The sequence below is a fragment of the Anarhichas minor genome, unplaced genomic scaffold (assembly GCF_050575085.1).
Source record: "Anarhichas minor isolate MPS153535 unplaced genomic scaffold, ASM5057508v1 ptg000136l, whole genome shotgun sequence".
In the NCBI taxonomy this organism is placed as follows: Eukaryota; Metazoa; Chordata; class Actinopteri; order Perciformes; family Anarhichadidae; genus Anarhichas; species Anarhichas minor.
Window position 1 is genome coordinate 18254777 of NW_027466582.1, and position 16866 is coordinate 18271642.

A 16866-nucleotide genomic window follows, 5' to 3' on the forward strand; every position below is an offset into this window, starting at 1 on the left:
GGGTAAAATGGCTCTTTGGATAGTAAAGGTTGCCGACCCCTGGTGTAGAAGAACTACGGTGTCAGAATTGAAAACGTGAAAACGTGAATGGCCCCAATCTAGAGCCTGTTGTAAGAGTAGCATTTGCGTGAGCGAACGAGTTGGCAGCGGGGCTGAAGAGAGTTAGCTTAGCTTTGAGGATTTCAAGTGAATGTACAGTGGAAGTCGCAGTTTGTGCAGAAATAAATGCTGCTGCTCGTCAAGACCAACAGAGGTTTCCCGTGTTTTGTTTTCCGGTCCAGGAGAGTAAAACAACAGTGCCCACTCTGTGTTTTCCGACCACAGTTGAGAAACGGGTTGGTTTGTCTGTTCTTTGCTACTGTAGAAACATGGCGGTGAAGAGGGCCCGCTCTGTATGTAGATATAAACGGCTCATTCTAAACTAATGAAAACACATCTCTGCCAATCCATCCCCCTAAATGTTCCACACTGTTACTTTAAATCTAGTACACGATGCAGTAACTACCTTGCCTCAGATATCCCTCATGTACGCACTTATTTTGGCACCACCAATTTCAGGTACTATGCACCTTTTAAAATGGAATGAACTGCAAACGGCCCTCGAGCTAGGGTGTTGCATTGACTTAGAGATTTCAAAGATTTACAACACACTTTCATTCCACCTTGTCACATCGTCAGACCCCTTGGCAACACTTTCTTATGCACTGGGTGGCCCAGCGCACAGTCGCAGAAAACACGGGGTTAACGTTGTGAAGTCAAACAAAAAAACCTAAACCTAAAAAAGTTTAGGCGACAAAACATCATAGGCTTAAAATAAGTGCGTAAACCGAGTAAAACGTAAACAACGAAACGTAAGTACAGGAAACACGTCCCAAACATCACTAACGTAACTTCAAAATAACTCCGGTCTCCTGGATGAAGTGTTTGTTAGACCCTTCAGCCCTGTGTGTTTTTTTCTTTGTTTTTTTTTACTACGTCATCACGCTCCCTGAGCGTTTTCTCTGAGCCTCTAATAATGACGTCGATGAGTTTACATTGTAGTTATTTGGAAGCCCGATGCGTCTCATACAGACGTTAAAGGGTGCCTTGTGTGTCGGTATCAGATGGGGAGGGGCTTGATAAAGCGTCAGTGGGAATGACAACGGGCTGAGCTTTATTTACTGGTGTTTTTTACGAGTCTTGTAACAATTTGTAATTCCATGTTACTGTCTGATTGTGTCCTTGTGAATGTTTCTTGTTCTTAACCTCAATGAGAATGAATGAATAACATTTTAAAAAGCTGCGATAGCTTCCCCTGTTTTGTATTCTCTGGCGCTCCAAATATCGATTTGAAACCAAGACTGTGCTGAGGATGTTGTCAGTGGCGCTGACACCAGACCTCGTCAAAGTAACTGCGCCCCGTGAAAACACCGTGAAAACACTGTGAACGTGATGAATGGAAAGAGCGAGGAGAATCTAAACAGACTTCAGGGCACATCTTGAACGCCCCCCCCCCCCCCCCCGGGTAAACTCAGCATGGGCACTGAAGCTAGATATCAGAGAAAATATTTACGGAGACCGACCGGTCTGGTTTTTGTCGCCAAGCTGACTTTGTGTTATGGTTAAACAGAAGCATGTGTCACTGTATTGGATCGTAACCGTGGCGCCCGCTGCTAGGCGTCCTAGCCAAGATCGGAATCTTAAAGTTGAACATTCAAGACTCAAATAAAAACACTGATTATTTTGTTTCTATAACGTGAACAAAGGGTTCCTATCCATGTATGCCTCTGTCACATCCCCTCCACCCCATTCCATCCCACACCACCACACCCCTTTAACGAGGGGACTGAAATAACATTGAGCCTCCCTACCTCTTTGAATTGTGGGTAGTTCTTCACTGTGGCATAAATGTCTTTAATCACAGTAATAAGTCCGTTTTTTACATCTCCGAATACAAATTTTGTTACAGCTGACAATCATTTACATAACAATGTTCTTATGGTTCTACACTCTACTGCACTGAAACATATGTTTCATCTCCCATTACAATCACTGAGTCACTCTGTGTCAATTTGGGAGGGAATCAGTCTGTCACATTCCTTCAAATCTACTCGACCAAAACTCCAGTTTACATAATGCACCTTTAGTCACGTTTTGTTTCTGCACCAAGGGGCTGTGGGAAGTATGTCCAGCCCTCTTGTTCCCACTTCCTCTTCCTGTCCAGTCACTTTCCCCCCTGGGGAAAGTGGAAGGCAGCTCTCTTTCTCCTTCGCCAGCCCCGCCAATCTGAGGGAAGATGTTGAATAGTTTCAGGGTGATGATTGATGAAGATTGAACATAAGTCAGACAATTGTGTCTCTGCCTCAACAGTTATTATTGTACCTTCAGGAAGTTTGAATCCATGCGTCAGTGTCTCTTCGGGAAGGAGTGCTTTTCTTAGTTAATGTTTCTATTATTAAGTTCATTGTAAATTGTGCTGTTACTGGTGACATGGTAATCAAGAGAAATGACATAGTTTTGGAGTACCCCTTTACCTACAGCAAGTGAGGCAAATGTTCTTTAAGGTTGCGTTAATTGGTTATTTTTTGGAGACTTTGGGGCAACGGTACTACCTCAAAACACAACATTGACACATTATCACCCTATAAAGTTGATATGGCTAATGTGCCAGCAATGTGTTACTTATTTACATGTTTAGCAGACACAGCAGTCTCTAGTCTTAGTTGCTAATCTGACTTTAAACAACAGCAGGGGATCTCCAGAAATATATCTCCTTGCCCCCAGAGTCGATGGGTTCTGAGATTGAGTCTCTATCTGTTATGAGTGCTGCAAAATCAATGACTTTATATTGTAGAGGCTATTGGTATAGTTTAAATTAAGACATAAATTAATTTTGTAATTCGATCAGCAGTTATTGTATGTGTAATCTTTATCTGTAAAGTAGGTAGAAAATACAAGTAGTGGATTAAAGAGTGCAACATTTCCCTCTGAAGAGAAGATCTAAAGCTGCACCGATCTGAAATATGTAGAGCCGTACACTCCCTCAAAGTCGGCCGACTCTTTTGTTACTTTGTGTGCAGAATGACATTTAAATCATCTTTTCCCCCAAAATTTCTATGAGATGTTGACTTTAATAACCAACATTATTTGACCACTCAACAGAAAAACTCCCTGTTCCCATCAACTTATTTTAATCGTCTCCCTTTTCTCTTGAAGCCCACTTAACCAGCCTTCCACTAGCCCAATAAAGAAATACAAGGGTCACGGTATGAAGTGATACTGATGATAAACTGGATTCTGCCTCTCAACACTGATTCATCTACAGCCGGAGTTTCTAAATATGAAATATGTCATGTCAAATTGTGACATTATGGAGCATATCACGATTAGTTCTTTGCTTAGCATATTTTTGACAGAGTATTAACTTAAATAAGGAATAGGTACAAAAAAAAACAATAGGAAAGATTCTACATGTGTGAGTGGAGAGATGTGTGTCTCTTCCCTGGAGGCTTTACTGGAATATCATCTAAATCTAGAAAACTCATGGGAGAGGATTATGGGATATTGTCGTCGTCCCCCCCCCTCTCTTATTAAAAGTTCACGTGCGTGCATGTGTGTGCGCTCTGTCGTTGAATGTGTGTGTGTGTGTGTGTGTGTGTGTGTGTGTGTGTGTGTGTGTGTGTGTGTGTGTGTGTGTGTGTGTGTGTGTGTGTGTGTGTGTGTGTGTGTGTGTGTGTGTGTTTTGATGGGACAGTCTCTTTGAGATAAGGCTTTTGGACAGCGGGGGAGGGAGGGTTGAGCAATCAGACCGGGGCTTAACTGTTGGCGGAACTTCCTTCCTCTCCTGGTCCGACATAAAAAAAATACAGTGTGAGGCTTTTATAAATGGGGGCTATGCTCAGCCTCCAGTCGCTGAATCCGCTTCAGATCGTCGAACACGGAGCTCTACACCACCGCAGGCCACCACTTTTCTAACATCGCCACCATGATTGATTCAACAAACGCGCTGCTCATTTGTGTGGTTGTCCTCTGCGCGCTGGAGGAAACGGTCCTGTCCCAACGCGGATATTGCGCCGCGAATCAGTGTTTCGCATTTTTCCTGGAGCCCAAGGACTTTACAGGCGCACGGAAAAGCTGCGACGACTCTGGCGGACAGTTGTACGCGTTAGGCTTGGACCACGTAGAGAAGATATTGACTGTCAGCGGTAGTTACTGGGTGGAGCTGCCCAGCACAGACACGGCAGCAGAGGAAGCTGCAGCAGGTCTACAAAGCTGCCCGTTCATCTCCGTGACGACCGGACGCACAAACGAGCTGCAGCGGGAGCCGTGCCGCGGCACCCGGAACGGATTCCTGTGCCAGTACAAGTTCCAGGAGCCGTGCAGTGTCTTACAGACAGACAGAGACGCGCAGGTGAACTACACCACGCCCATGCACTTTAGGGCGGACGAATCGGAAACGTTTCCACCAGGAACCACCGCGGTAACGGTTAAGGTTGGCGGTAATTATCCGGAATCGAAGCACTTGTGTTTCTCCAAGGGTTGGATTCAAGCTCCCTGGAGGTGTGAGGTGATGTTGGGGGGCTGTGAGCACAACTGCGGCGCCACGACACACACCTGCATCTGTCCCGCGGGGAAGGTCCTCCATCACAACAACATCTCTTGCACCACGGGTCCCTGCGAGAACAACCCGTGCACAGGCGAGGGTGAGGAGTGCGAGAACACCCGGGAAGGGTTCAAGTGCACGTGCAGTGATGGCTTCATCGAGGAGGATGGGGGGTGCGTAAATGTCACGATCTGCGAGACGTGCGAGCAGATGTGTGACAAGTTCGATGGGGTTTACCAGTGCATGTGCAAAAAGGGGTTCAGGGTGGCGGCCCACGACCCCACCAAGTGCGATATGATCTGCAACGAGAAGGACTGTCCGGCCAGGTGCGACAGGAACGACCGAGACTCGTGTTACTGCCCCGACGGTTACATCCGAGACTTCCAAGACGGGAAAAGCAGCGCACCCTTCTGCACCGACATCAACGAATGCGAGATGGGGCATTGCGACCACAAGTGTGAGAATTTGTTCGGGGGTTACCGATGTTTGTGCGACGAGGGGTTCAGGCTGGACCAGGACAGGAACACGTGCGTGCCCATCAAGGAGGACGACGATGGATCGGGCTCCACTCCTCCTCCGTACCCCACCCCAGCCGGCACACACCCGGCCCCGGTGCCCTCTTACGTCAAGACCGGCAGCGTCCTGGGCATCGGCATGTTCATGGTGCTGTGCGCGGGCCTGCTGTACTTCCTCATCCGAAACGCGGTCAAGCGTTGCGGCAGATTCAAGCTCTCCTCTATCAAACACTCGGACATCGATATTTTCTATCTGCAGCAGGTGACCTCGGAGGCGTACAAGAGGTTGTCTATGGACAAACACTTCAAAAGTGACTCTTAAATACTTTTAATCTCACCCGTAAATTAGTATGCCGCTTTTCAACCTTTTTTCTTTTTTTATTTCCTCAAGAGACGTCTTGAGAAGTTTTGAACTTTTTCACATTTTTTCACAGGAAGCTGGTTATTTATCTGTAAAGCTGCCCTCAACCACACTCTGTGAAGCAGTGATCTGTCCCGTGATAAGGTGACGGGTGGCCCGCCAACCATTGTCTAATTCACTATGAAAATAAATTGGTTCACAATGGGAAAATTCTTTCTTCAACTTTTAATGTAAATGCGGTGCCAGAGTTCACAAAAAAGCATAAAGATATACAATACTCATACAACAATGATATAATTATGAAAAATATCCAAAAAATAAAATTTATGTTTAATAAGTTATTAAGTCAGAGTAATTTTATCTGATAAAGTCCTAGATATTGGACTTGATTTCTGAATGTTTAGTAGATTTTTGTATTGCATTGTTGTTAATTTGTCTTATAAAAACAAACGAGAGGCTGTTACATGGTACTAATAAGTTAGTATGGTTGCTTTTTCTAATTACAAAGCAGTTTCCTCAAAAGCTCTACAAATCCAGCAATGTCAACCTTTAATTTTCAATGTATTTGAAAGACAAGGTTCTCTCACCAGAACCAGCTCTATGTCTGATGTCACTTTGTTGTTGTCTTATTACACTGTACTGAGCTGTAGTTAAGTTCTTTAAAAAAGGAAAACAAAACCTTTGCCCGACATCCTCGTTTTGCACACTTTTGCGAATCTCTTTGTCTGTAAAGTGACACTCTAAACCTTTAGTGTAAATAAAAGCAGCTTTTTTTGTCAAATGCACATTATTTTTCTAGTGTGTAATGCGTGTGACTGATGTTTTCTCATTTAATATGTTTTATATTTAGATTTATTACATTTGAGATGTCTGATGTCCTTGGCCACTATTTGTTTTGGGATGCATCGGTTGCTATGGAAACCGTGTCTGATAACTCACAGCAGTGTGTAGTCAGGTGTTACGGGCCATTTTTCACATGCGCTTCCCTGACGGAGATCATCCGAAATGACAAATCCACATTGTGGAATGTCCAAATGTGTATTGACTTAAATAGACGTGTATTTCTGGGGGCATCTCTGGGTTCTCTCTCCAGGTCCTGATTTGGTCACATGATTCCTTCTGTATAACACTGAGAACACTATAACTGTAACTGAATGACATGTTACCGTATTCTCTAATAATGCTGCGCTACCACTGACAGTCACATGAGGTTGAATGTTGTTGCCTTTACTGTATAACTGACGGCTCATGGAGCTTTTATCGGTCGGGGAACATTTCACAATTGAATGATAAATAAAGTTCTGAACACTAAATGTTGGTGTGTGATTCACAAAAGGTTCATTTTCATTAATATTTGTAGTACTTTAATCATTTAGCAAGGGGGACTTGGTGTCATTTAGCAATATTCATAACAGAATAATCATAATTATATTAATACGTGAGGTGAGAGGAAGAAATACTGGGGGAGAAAAACCCTTAAATAATAGACGTTCCTTTGCATTTTAGCTGTGTTAATCTTTTTCTCTTATTTTATTCAGTTTTACATTTCACTGCTGACCTCATGTCTCAGATGAAAATCAACACATTGCAAGATTTTTCATTGTCTCAACCTCTTCCAGAGTAACTGCCTCGTTATGAGCTATGATGACGTTCATGTTCACGTTAATGTCCCAAACAAGTCAAAATGTGTTGGAACTAAGTTCAAAACTGTCAAAGTTTTAACCTCAAGCTAAACTGTATTTAAAGTCTGACCACGAGACTAAATAAACGACTCGTTCACACTTAGTGAAGAGTGGTGTGGGGAGGGGCTATTGGACATTGGGGGCGTTGGGTAGATGCCCCTACCTCCACTTGCGTGCGCGCGGCTTCGCCGCGTACGTGCGTAAAAGCCGTGCGTAATTTGGGGATGTGGTCCGCCTTGCAGAGGAGAAAGTTTCTGAAGGAAGGGGGATGGGGAGGGGGGGGAGAGACAGTGAGCAGCGGAGAGGGCTGATTAAGAGCCACTTCCTTCCTCCGCCAGAGCACTAAACATGGAGTCGGAGGGCTATAAATACCAGCTTGACGTTTTCTCAAACAAACAAGCCTATACACTGCCGGGACGCGCGAGAACATAAACGGACAGCAGCGAGGTTCAAACATGAGGGACGTTACGGGACTATTTGTTTTCTTGTTGACTTTCCTGATGGGAAGAGCCGGCGGGATAGAGCCGAGTAACGGGTACTGCATCGGGACCCAGTGCTTCACTGTGTTCCATCACGCCAGCGATTTCACAGCCGCGCAGGACCGATGCAGAGACCGGGGAGGACATTTGATGACAGTGCAGTCGACTGTCTCCCACGATATTCTCTTCATCTTGTTGGGGAACTTGACGGGGCGGTACTGGATCGGCTTACATCTGACGACCGGCTGCCCGGACTCTGCTGCTGAGCTGAGGGGCTTCCAGTGGGCGACCGAGGACAGCGAAAGCGACTTCTTCAACTGGGCGCCGGGTTTGGACGACAGCTGTTCCTCTCAGCGCTGCGTCTCGGTTTCCCAAGAGGACGAGTTTCAATGGATCCCGGAACCGTGCGGGGAACACTTGGCCGGGTTCCTCTGCGAGTACAGCTTCAGTGACCCGTGCAAAGGTCTTACGGTCGCGCAGGGCGAGTCCGTCACCTACAGGACCCCCATGGGGTTTGTGGGCGAGGATGTGCTGTCTTTGCCCCCCGGGAGCACCGCCATCCGGATGCCGGCCGAGACCAAATACGTCTGCTTCACCGAGCAGTGGCTGCAGGCACCCTGGAGCTGCGAGATACACGAGGGCGGGTGTGAGTACAGGTGCGCGGTGAACCCCAAAGACAGGCCCGTCTGCTTCTGCCCGTCGGGCCAGACCGTCAACCCCACGAACAACGTCACCTGCGAGGTGATGGGCGCGGACCACCCGTGCGTGGCCCTGCACTGCGCGCAAGCCTGCTACAAAGACAGAGACTCCTACGCGTGCATGTGCGACCACGGCTTTAAGCTGGCGCAGGATGGCATGTCGTGCGTGGACTTTAACGACTGCCGGGACGAGCGGCAGTGTCCCGGGGAGAACTTCATGTGCGTCAACGTCATTGGCGGGTTCCAGTGCGTCTGCGAGGATGGATACGAGACGCGCGGAGGCCTGTGCGTCGACGTGGACGAGTGCGCGTCCGCTCCGTGTGAAAACATTTGCGGAAACACTCCCGGCAGCTACAAGTGTTCATGTTATGATGGATACAAAGAGGACCCGAAGGCACCGAATAAGTGTGTGCTCCACTGCGGGGAGGAGGAGTGCGCCGCGGTGTGCGACCCGAACGACCGGTTCCAGTGCTACTGCCCGGACGGGTACTTGGCGGAGGAGAGGGAGGCGAACACGTTCTGCATAGACATAGACGAGTGCTCTTTCTTGTATTGCGATCAGGATTGCGAAAACACGTTCGGCAGCTACGTGTGCACGTGCTCTCCGGGATACACGCTTGTTGGAGAATTCAAGTGCGTCAAAAACGAGGGTGGCACGGACACAGACGGAGGGTCGGAGGGCTCCGGAGAGGGCACGACCCCGGGCGTCCCCACGACATCCCCCGTGCCGCGTCCAGATCCGACGAGGCGGCCCTCGGCGGTGTCGGCGGGGGGCCTCGTGGGGATCATAGTGTGCACCGTGTTCTTTATCTTGCTGGTGGTGTTTCTGGCTCATCGCATCCTCAACGGCAGAGGGAAGATGGAGAGCGGCGGCGCGCTCAAAGCCGCGGAGAACGAAGCGCACGGTTTACATCGCGTGACGAGTGACGCTTAAAAATAAAAAGAACATATATATATATATAGACAGATAAAGCACGACATGTGAATGTACAGGTGAAGCCTCAAAAACAACCACAGCGACAATGAGGTGACTCAGCAAAAAACAATTAGGGAGACAGGAGTGATGCAACAGGAGACAATGCCACCATGAACTCACGAGACAACAGAAGTATTATACAAAACAAATATGTTTCACTGCCCTTGGAGTACTGGTCTTGTCTGACATTCAACTCAAATACACCAGACGCAATGTAATAAAATATGCCAAAGAACTTTGTTTCGTTATTTTTAAGTTTGTGCATTATTAGGTTATTAAAACAAATGTGAATTAATGCAGCGCTCTGTGCCAGTCTTGCCTCAGACACGGGCCGACTGCCCCCCCTTGTGGAGAAAGAGGAGACCTACAGGTCAACCATATGAATACGTGCACACAGCTCCCTGTTATAAGGAACCCCATTAATGTCCTACTCACACACGCACACTCATTAGGCACACTTTAGCCTGGATAACATGTTCAATTGATATACGTTGATGGACTGGAGAATAACTTCTAAAATGTTACACCTCCCCTGAAAATAATTATTGTGTTTGTACGGTAATAGTTGTTGCAGCAGTAGTAGTAGCAGTAATAGCAGTAGTTTAGCACCAGTAACAGTATAGAAGTGGTTGTAAAGTACATTTACATTTGAGTTACTTGTACTTTTCTCGAGCCTTTTCTTTTCATGCCACGTTGTACTTGTACTCCACCATATTTTAGAGAGAAATCTACCTAAATGCCGCTTTATTTACAGATTTTTACATCCAAAAGATAAATGTGATGTTTTGTGATGAATGAAACCCTGAAGTATACAAGTACAGCTGAAAGGGTGAGTTGATAAATCAGTTAGTTGATTGTCAGAGAAGTAATTGGCAACTATTTTGATTGTTTAAATTGTCTTTTGTGCAGAAATCATTTCATGGTTCCAGCTTGCTGCTTTTCCTTTGAACAATTCTTATGTTTTTTGTTTTTTTAAATGACGTTCTGGTTTGGACTATTGGTGGGACAAAACAAACAACGTCAAGGTTTAACTTTGGGCTTTGGGCAATCGTGACACCATTCTCACAAACCAAATAATCAATCAATTCATTCATGGAGAATCAGCAATTAATCCATAATGAAAGTTCAAAATGAGCTCCACCTCAACAAACAGTAAATATCCTGCTATTACATTTATGCATGAGGAATAATAGTCCGATATAATTTAGAATAGTACAAGAGTTGCAGGGGACATTTTTCTGCATTTAGTAGCCAACTTGTAATTAGTTAAGTATCCTACATTTTCCTACAACATTTTCATTGCATTACTTGTTACACAGTATTTTTAAAGTGGCATTAGTAACGTTACTTTTACTTAGGCCTAAGTAAAGAATTTGAACAGCCTATTCCTCTATCATTGGAAGTAGTATTAGCAGTAGCAGCCTAGTATTGTAGCAGTATTAGGATAGTAGTAGTAGTAGTGGTAGCCTTGTATTGTAGTAGTAGTAGGGCTAGTAGTAGTGGTAGCTTAGTATTGTAGCAGTAGTAGGTTGGTAGTAGTAGTAGTGGTAGCCTTGTATTGTAGCAGTAGTAGTGGTAGTAGTAGTGGTAGCTTAGTATTGTAGTAGTAGTAGCCTAGTAGTAGTAGTGGTAGCTTAGTATTGTAGCAGTAGTAGCCTAGTAGTAGTAGTGGTAGCTTAGTATTGTAGCAGTATGTAGCCTAGTAGTAGTAGTAGTAGTAGTAGTAGTAGTGGTAGCTTAGTATTGCAGCAGGAGTAGCCTAGTAGTAGTAGTAGTAGTAGTGGTAGCTTAGTATTGTACCAGTAGTCGCATAGTAGTAGTAGTAGTAGTAGTAGTGGTAGCTTAGTATTGTAGCAGTAGTAGCCTAGTAGTAGTAGTGGTAGCTTAGTATTGTAGCAGTAGTAGCCTAGTAGTAGTACTGGTAGCTTAGTATTGTAGCAGTAGTAGGCTAGTAGTAGTAGTAGTGGTAGCCTTGTATTATAGCAGTAGTTGTCTACTGCTGCTACAATACTAGGTTACTACTAGTATTGTAGCAGTAGTAGCCTAGTAGTAGTAGTAGTAGTAGTAGTAGTGGTAGTAGTGGTAGCCTTACTGCTACAATAATAGGTTACGACTAGTATTGTAGCAGTAGTAACCTAGTATTGTAGCAGTAGTATCCTAGTATTGTAGCAGCAGTAACCTAGTATTGTAGCAGTAGTATCCTAGTATTGTAGCAGCAGTAACCTAGTATTCTAGCAGCAGTAACCTAGTATTATAGCAGTAGTAGGCTAGTATTGTAGCAGTAGTAACCTAGTATTGTAGCAGTAGTAGACTAGTATTGTAGCAGTAGTAGAATAGTATTGCAGCAGTAGTAACCTAGCATTGTAGCAGTAGAAGGCTAGTATTGTAGCAGTAGAAGGCTAGTATTGTAGCAGTAGTAGACTAGTATTGCAGCAGTAGTAGACTAGTATTGTAGCAGTAGTAGACTAGTATTGCAGCAGAAGTAGCCTAGTATTGTACCAGTAGTAGACTAGTATTGTAGCAGTAGTAGACTAGTATTGCAGCAGTAGTAACCTAGTATTGTAGCAGTAGTAGACTAGTATTGTAGCAGTAGTAGACTAGTATTGTAGCAGTAGTAGACTAGTATTGCAGCAGTAGTAACCTAGTATTGTAGCAGTAGTAGGCTAGTAGTAGGCTAACAGCATTGGTGGTGAAGAGTTGTGAGTTAGATAGTTTAAAGATGTTACATGTTTCCAAAGACATTTTCTTTATCTTGCCCATGCTTGTTTCTTTTCCTGTTCAGTTGTTTTGATTTATGTATTGATTTTAAAGACAAGTCTTTTAAGACATGCATTGTCAATTAAATGTATATTTTCTGTATATCAGTCTCTATTTCCAGTTTATTGTGGGTCTATTATGGGTTTATTTGGCGATTTACACGTTTGCAATGTCATCCTCAGAGCTTTAACCTCGCTGAAAGGACGTAACAGACACGTCAATGCTGTCAATCCGTGATCCCTAGGTGCTCATGTTATGATGGATACAAAGAGGACCCGAAGGTACCGAATAAGTGTGTGCTCCACTGCGGGGAGGAGTGCGTCCCCGAGTGCGACCCGAACGACCGGTTCCAGTGGTACTGCCCGGATGAGTACTTGTTGGAGCTGAGAGAGGCGAACACGGTGTGCATAGGCATGGACGAGTGCTCTTTCTTGTATTGCATCATGATTGCGAAAACATGTTCGGCAATTACGTATGCACGTGCTCTCCGGGATACGCGCTTGTTGGAGAATTCAAGTGCGTCAAAAACGGGGGTGGCACGGACACAGACGGAGGGTCGGAGGGCTACTGTAACTCACTCTTCACTGGGATCACTGGCAAGAACATCCAGAAGCTGCAATACATCCAAAACAGCGCTGCCAGGATCCTGATGAGACTCCGGAAGTATGAGCACATAAACGGACAGCAGCGAGGTTCAAACATGAGGGACGTTACGGGACTATTCGTTTTCTTGTTGACTTTCCTGATGGGAAGAGCCGGCGGGATAGAGCCGAGTAACGGGTACTGCATCGGGACCCAGTGCTTCACTGTGTTCCATCACGCCAGCGATTTCACAGCCGCGCAGGACCGATGCAGAGACCGGGGAGGACATTTGATGACAGTGCAGTCGACTGTCTCCCACGATATTCTCTTCATCTTGTTGGGGAACTTGACGGGGCGGTACTGGATCGGCTTACATCTGACGACCGGCTGCCCGGACTCTGCTGCTGAGCTGAGGGGCTTCCAGTGGGCGACCGAGGACAGCGAAAGCGGCTTCTTCAACTGGGCGCCGGGTTTGGACGACAGCTGTTCCTCTCAGCGCTGCGTCTCGGTTTCCCAAGAGGACGAGTTTCAATGGATCCCGGAACCGTGCGGGGAACACTTGGCCGGGTTCCTCTGCGAGTACAGCTTCAGTGACCCGTGCAAAGGTCTTACGGTCGCGCAGGGCGAGTCCGTCACCTACAGGACCCCCATGGGGTTTGTGGGCGAGGATGTGCTGTCTTTGCCCCCCGGGAGCACCGCCATCCGTATGCCGGCCGAGACCAAATACGTCTGCTTCACCGAGCAGTGGCTGCAGGCACCCTGGAGCTGCGAGATACACGAGGGCGGGTGTGAGTACAGGTGCGCGGTGAACTCCAAAGACAGGCCCGTCTGCTTCTGCCCGTCGGGCCAGACCGTCAACCCCACGAACAACGTCACCTGCGAGGTGATGGGCGCGGACCACCCGTGCGTGGCCCTGCACTGCGCGCAAGCCTGCTACAAAGACAGAGACTCCTACGCGTGCATGTGCGACCACGGCTTTAAGCTGGCGCAGGATGGCATGTCGTGCGTGGACTTTAACGACTGCCGGGACGAGCGGCAGTGTCCCGGGGAGAACTTCATGTGCGTCAACGTCGTTGGCGGGTTCCAGTGCGTCTGCGAGGATGGATACGAGGCGCGCGGAGGCCTGTGCGTCGACATGGATGAGTGCGCGTCCGCTCCGTGCGAGCACATTTGCGGAAACACTCCCGGCAGCTACAAGTGCTCATGTTATGATGGATACAAAGTGGACCCGAAGGCACCGAATCAGTGTGTGCTCCACTGCGGGGAGGAGTGCGTCCCCGAGTGCGACCTGAATGACCGGCTCCAGTGCTACTGCCCGGACGGGTACATTTTTGACCTGAGGGAGGCGAACACGGTGTGCATAGACATAGACGAGTGCTCTTTATTGTATTGCGATCAGGATTGCGAAAACACGTTCGGCAGCTACGTGTGCACGTGCTCTCCGGGATACACGCTTGTTGGAGAATTCAAGTGCGTCAAAAACGGGGATGGGGACACAGACGGAGGGTCGGAGGGCTCCGGAGAGGGCACGACCCCCAGGCGTCCCCACGACATCCCCCGCGCCGCGTCCAGATCCGACGAGGCGGCCCTCGGCGGTGTCGGCGGGGGGCCTCGTGGGGATCATAGTGTGCACCGTGTTCTTTATCTTGCTGGTGGTGTTTCTGGCTCATCGCATCCTCAACGGCAGAGGGAAGATGGAGAGCGGTGGCGCGCTCAAAGCCACGGAGAACGAAGCGCACGGTTTACAGCGCATGACGAGTGACGCTTAAAAATAAAAACAACATATATATATATATAGACAGATAAAGCACGACATGTGAATGTACAGGTGAAGCCTCAAAAACAACCACAGCGACAATGAGGTGACTCAGCAAAAAACAATTAGGGAGACAGGAGTGATGCAACAGGAGACAATGCCACCATGAACTCACGAGACAACAGAAGTATTATACAAAACAAATATGTTTCACTGCCCTTGGAGTACTGGTCTTGTCTGACATTCAACTCAAATACACCAGACGCAATGTAATAAAATATGCCAAAGAACTTTGTTTCGTTATTTTTAAGTTTGTGCATTATTAGGTTATTAAAACAAATGTGAATTAATGCAGCGCTCTGTGCCAGTCTTGCCTCAGACACGGGCCGACTGCCCCCCCTTGTGGAGAAAGAGGAGACCTACAGGTCAACCATATGAATACGTGCACACAGCTCCCTGTTATAAGGAACCCCATTAATGTCCTACTCACACACGCACACTCATTAGGCACACTTTAGCCTGGATAACATGTTCAATTGATATACGTTGATGGACTGGAGAATAACTTCTAAAATGTTACACCTCCCCTGAAAATAATTATTGTGTTTGTACGGTAATAGTTGTTGCAGCAGTAGTAGTAGCAGTAATAGCAGTAGTTTAGCACCAGTAACAGTATAGAAGTGGTTGTAAAGTACATTTACATTTGAGTTACTTGTACTTTTCTCGAGCCTTTTCTTTTCATGCCACGTTGTACTTGTACTCCACCATATTTTAGAGAGAAATCTACCTAAATGCCGCTTTATTTACAGATTTTTACATCCAAAAGATAAATGTGATGTTTTGTGATGAATGAAACCCTGAAGTATACAAGTACAGCTGAAAGGGTGAGTTGATAAATCAGTTAGTTGATTGTCAGAGAAGTAATTGGCAACTATTTTGATTGTTTAAATTGTCTTTTGTGCAGAAATCATTTCATGGTTCCAGCTTGCTGCTTTTCCTTTGAACAATTCTTATGTTTTTTGTTTTTTTAAATGACGTTCTGGTTTGGACTATTGGTGGGACAAAACAAACAACGTCAAGGTTTAACTTTGGGCTTTGGGCAATCGTGACACCATTCTCACAAACCAAATAATCAATCAATTCATTCATGGAGAATCAGCAATTAATCCATAATGAAAGTTCAAAATGAGCTCCACCTCAACAAACAGTAAATATCCTGCTATTACATTTATGCATGAGGAATAATAGTCCGATATAATTTAGAATAGTACAAGAGTTGCAGGGGACATTTTTCTGCATTTAGTAGCCAACTTGTAATTAGTTAAGTATCCTACATTTTCCTACAACATTTTCATTGCATTACTTGTTACACAGTATTTTTAAAGTGGCATTAGTAACGTTACTTTTACTTAGGCCTAAGTAAAGAATTTGAACAGCCTATTCCTCTATCATTGGAAGTAGTATTAGCAGTAGCAGCCTAGTATTGTAGCAGTATTAGGATAGTAGTAGTAGTAGTGGTAGCCTTGTATTGTAGTAGTAGTAGGGCTAGTAGTAGTGGTAGCTTAGTATTGTAGCAGTAGTAGGTTGGTAGTAGTAGTAGTGGTAGCCTTGTATTGTAGCAGTAGTAGTGGTAGTAGTAGTGGTAGCTTAGTATTGTAGTAGTAGTAGCCTAGTAGTAGTAGTGGTAGCTTAGTATTGTAGCAGTAGTAGCCTAGTAGTAGTAGTGGTAGCTTAGTATTGTAGCAGTATGTAGCCTAGTAGTAGTAGTAGTAGTAGTAGTAGTAGTGGTAGCTTAGTATTGCAGCAGGAGTAGCCTAGTAGTAGTAGTAGTAGTAGTGGTAGCTTAGTATTGTACCAGTAGTCGCCTAGTAGTAGTAGTAGTAGTAGTAGTAGTGGTAGCTTAGTATTGTAGCAGTAGTAGCCTAGTAGTAGTAGTGGTAGCTTAGTATTGTAGCAGTAGTAGCCTAGTAGTAGTACTGGTAGCTTAGTATTGTAGCAGTAGTAGGCTAGTAGTAGTAGTAGTGGTAGCCTTGTATTATAGCAGTAGTTGTCTACTGCTGCTACAATACTAGGTTACTACTAGTATTGTAGCAGTAGTAGCCTAGTAGTAGTAGTAGTAGTAGTAGTAGTGGTAGTAGTGGTAGCCTTACTGCTACAATAATAGGTTACGACTAGTATTGTAGCAGTAGTAACCTAGTATTGTAGCAGTAGTATCCTAGTATTGTAGCAGCAGTAACCTAGTATTGTAGCAGTAGTATCCTAGTATTGTAGCAGCAGTAACCTAGTATTCTAGCAGCAGTAACCTAGTATTATAGCAGTAGTAGGCTAGTATTGTAGCAGTAGTAACCTAGTATTGTAGCAGTAGTAGACTAGTATTGTAGCAGTAGTAACCTAGTATTGTAGCAGTAGTAGACTAGTATTGTAGCAGTAGTAGAATAGTATTGCAGCAGTAGTAACCTAGCATTGTAGCAGTAGAAG

The 16866-nt window shown here is 45.6% G+C and overlaps 2 protein-coding genes and 1 pseudogene across 2 annotated transcripts; all 3 read left to right on the forward strand.

Annotated features, from left to right (window-relative positions):
* Nucleotides 1-3964: 3964 nt before the first annotated feature.
* Nucleotides 3965-5693, forward strand: LOC142942493 (thrombomodulin-like). Its single transcript, XM_076084858.1, has one exon. The coding sequence runs from the start codon at nucleotides 3965-3967 to the stop codon at nucleotides 5417-5419; it is 1455 nt and encodes a 484-aa protein (XP_075940973.1). The 3' UTR covers nucleotides 5420-5693.
* Nucleotides 5694-7483: 1790 nt separating this feature from the next.
* LOC142942414 (thrombomodulin-like) lies at nucleotides 7484-9765 on the forward strand. The gene has a single exon (XM_076084718.1). It carries the CDS (start codon nucleotides 7596-7598, stop codon nucleotides 9249-9251), a length of 1656 nt encoding a protein of 551 aa, XP_075940833.1. The 5' UTR covers nucleotides 7484-7595; the 3' UTR covers nucleotides 9252-9765.
* A 2858-nt stretch (nucleotides 9766-12623) lies between these two features.
* LOC142942114 (thrombomodulin-like) lies at nucleotides 12624-14401 on the forward strand (annotated as a pseudogene).
* The last annotated feature ends 2465 nt before the right edge of the window (nucleotides 14402-16866 follow it).

Excerpts from the sequence above, each read along its gene's own strand:
- LOC142942493 (XM_076084858.1), top strand. The coding sequence starts at position 3,965 with ATGATTGATTCAACAAACGCGCTGCTCATTTGTGTGGTTGTCCTCTGC.
- LOC142942414 (XM_076084718.1), top strand. The coding sequence starts at position 7,596 with ATGAGGGACGTTACGGGACTATTTGTTTTCTTGTTGACTTTCCTGATG.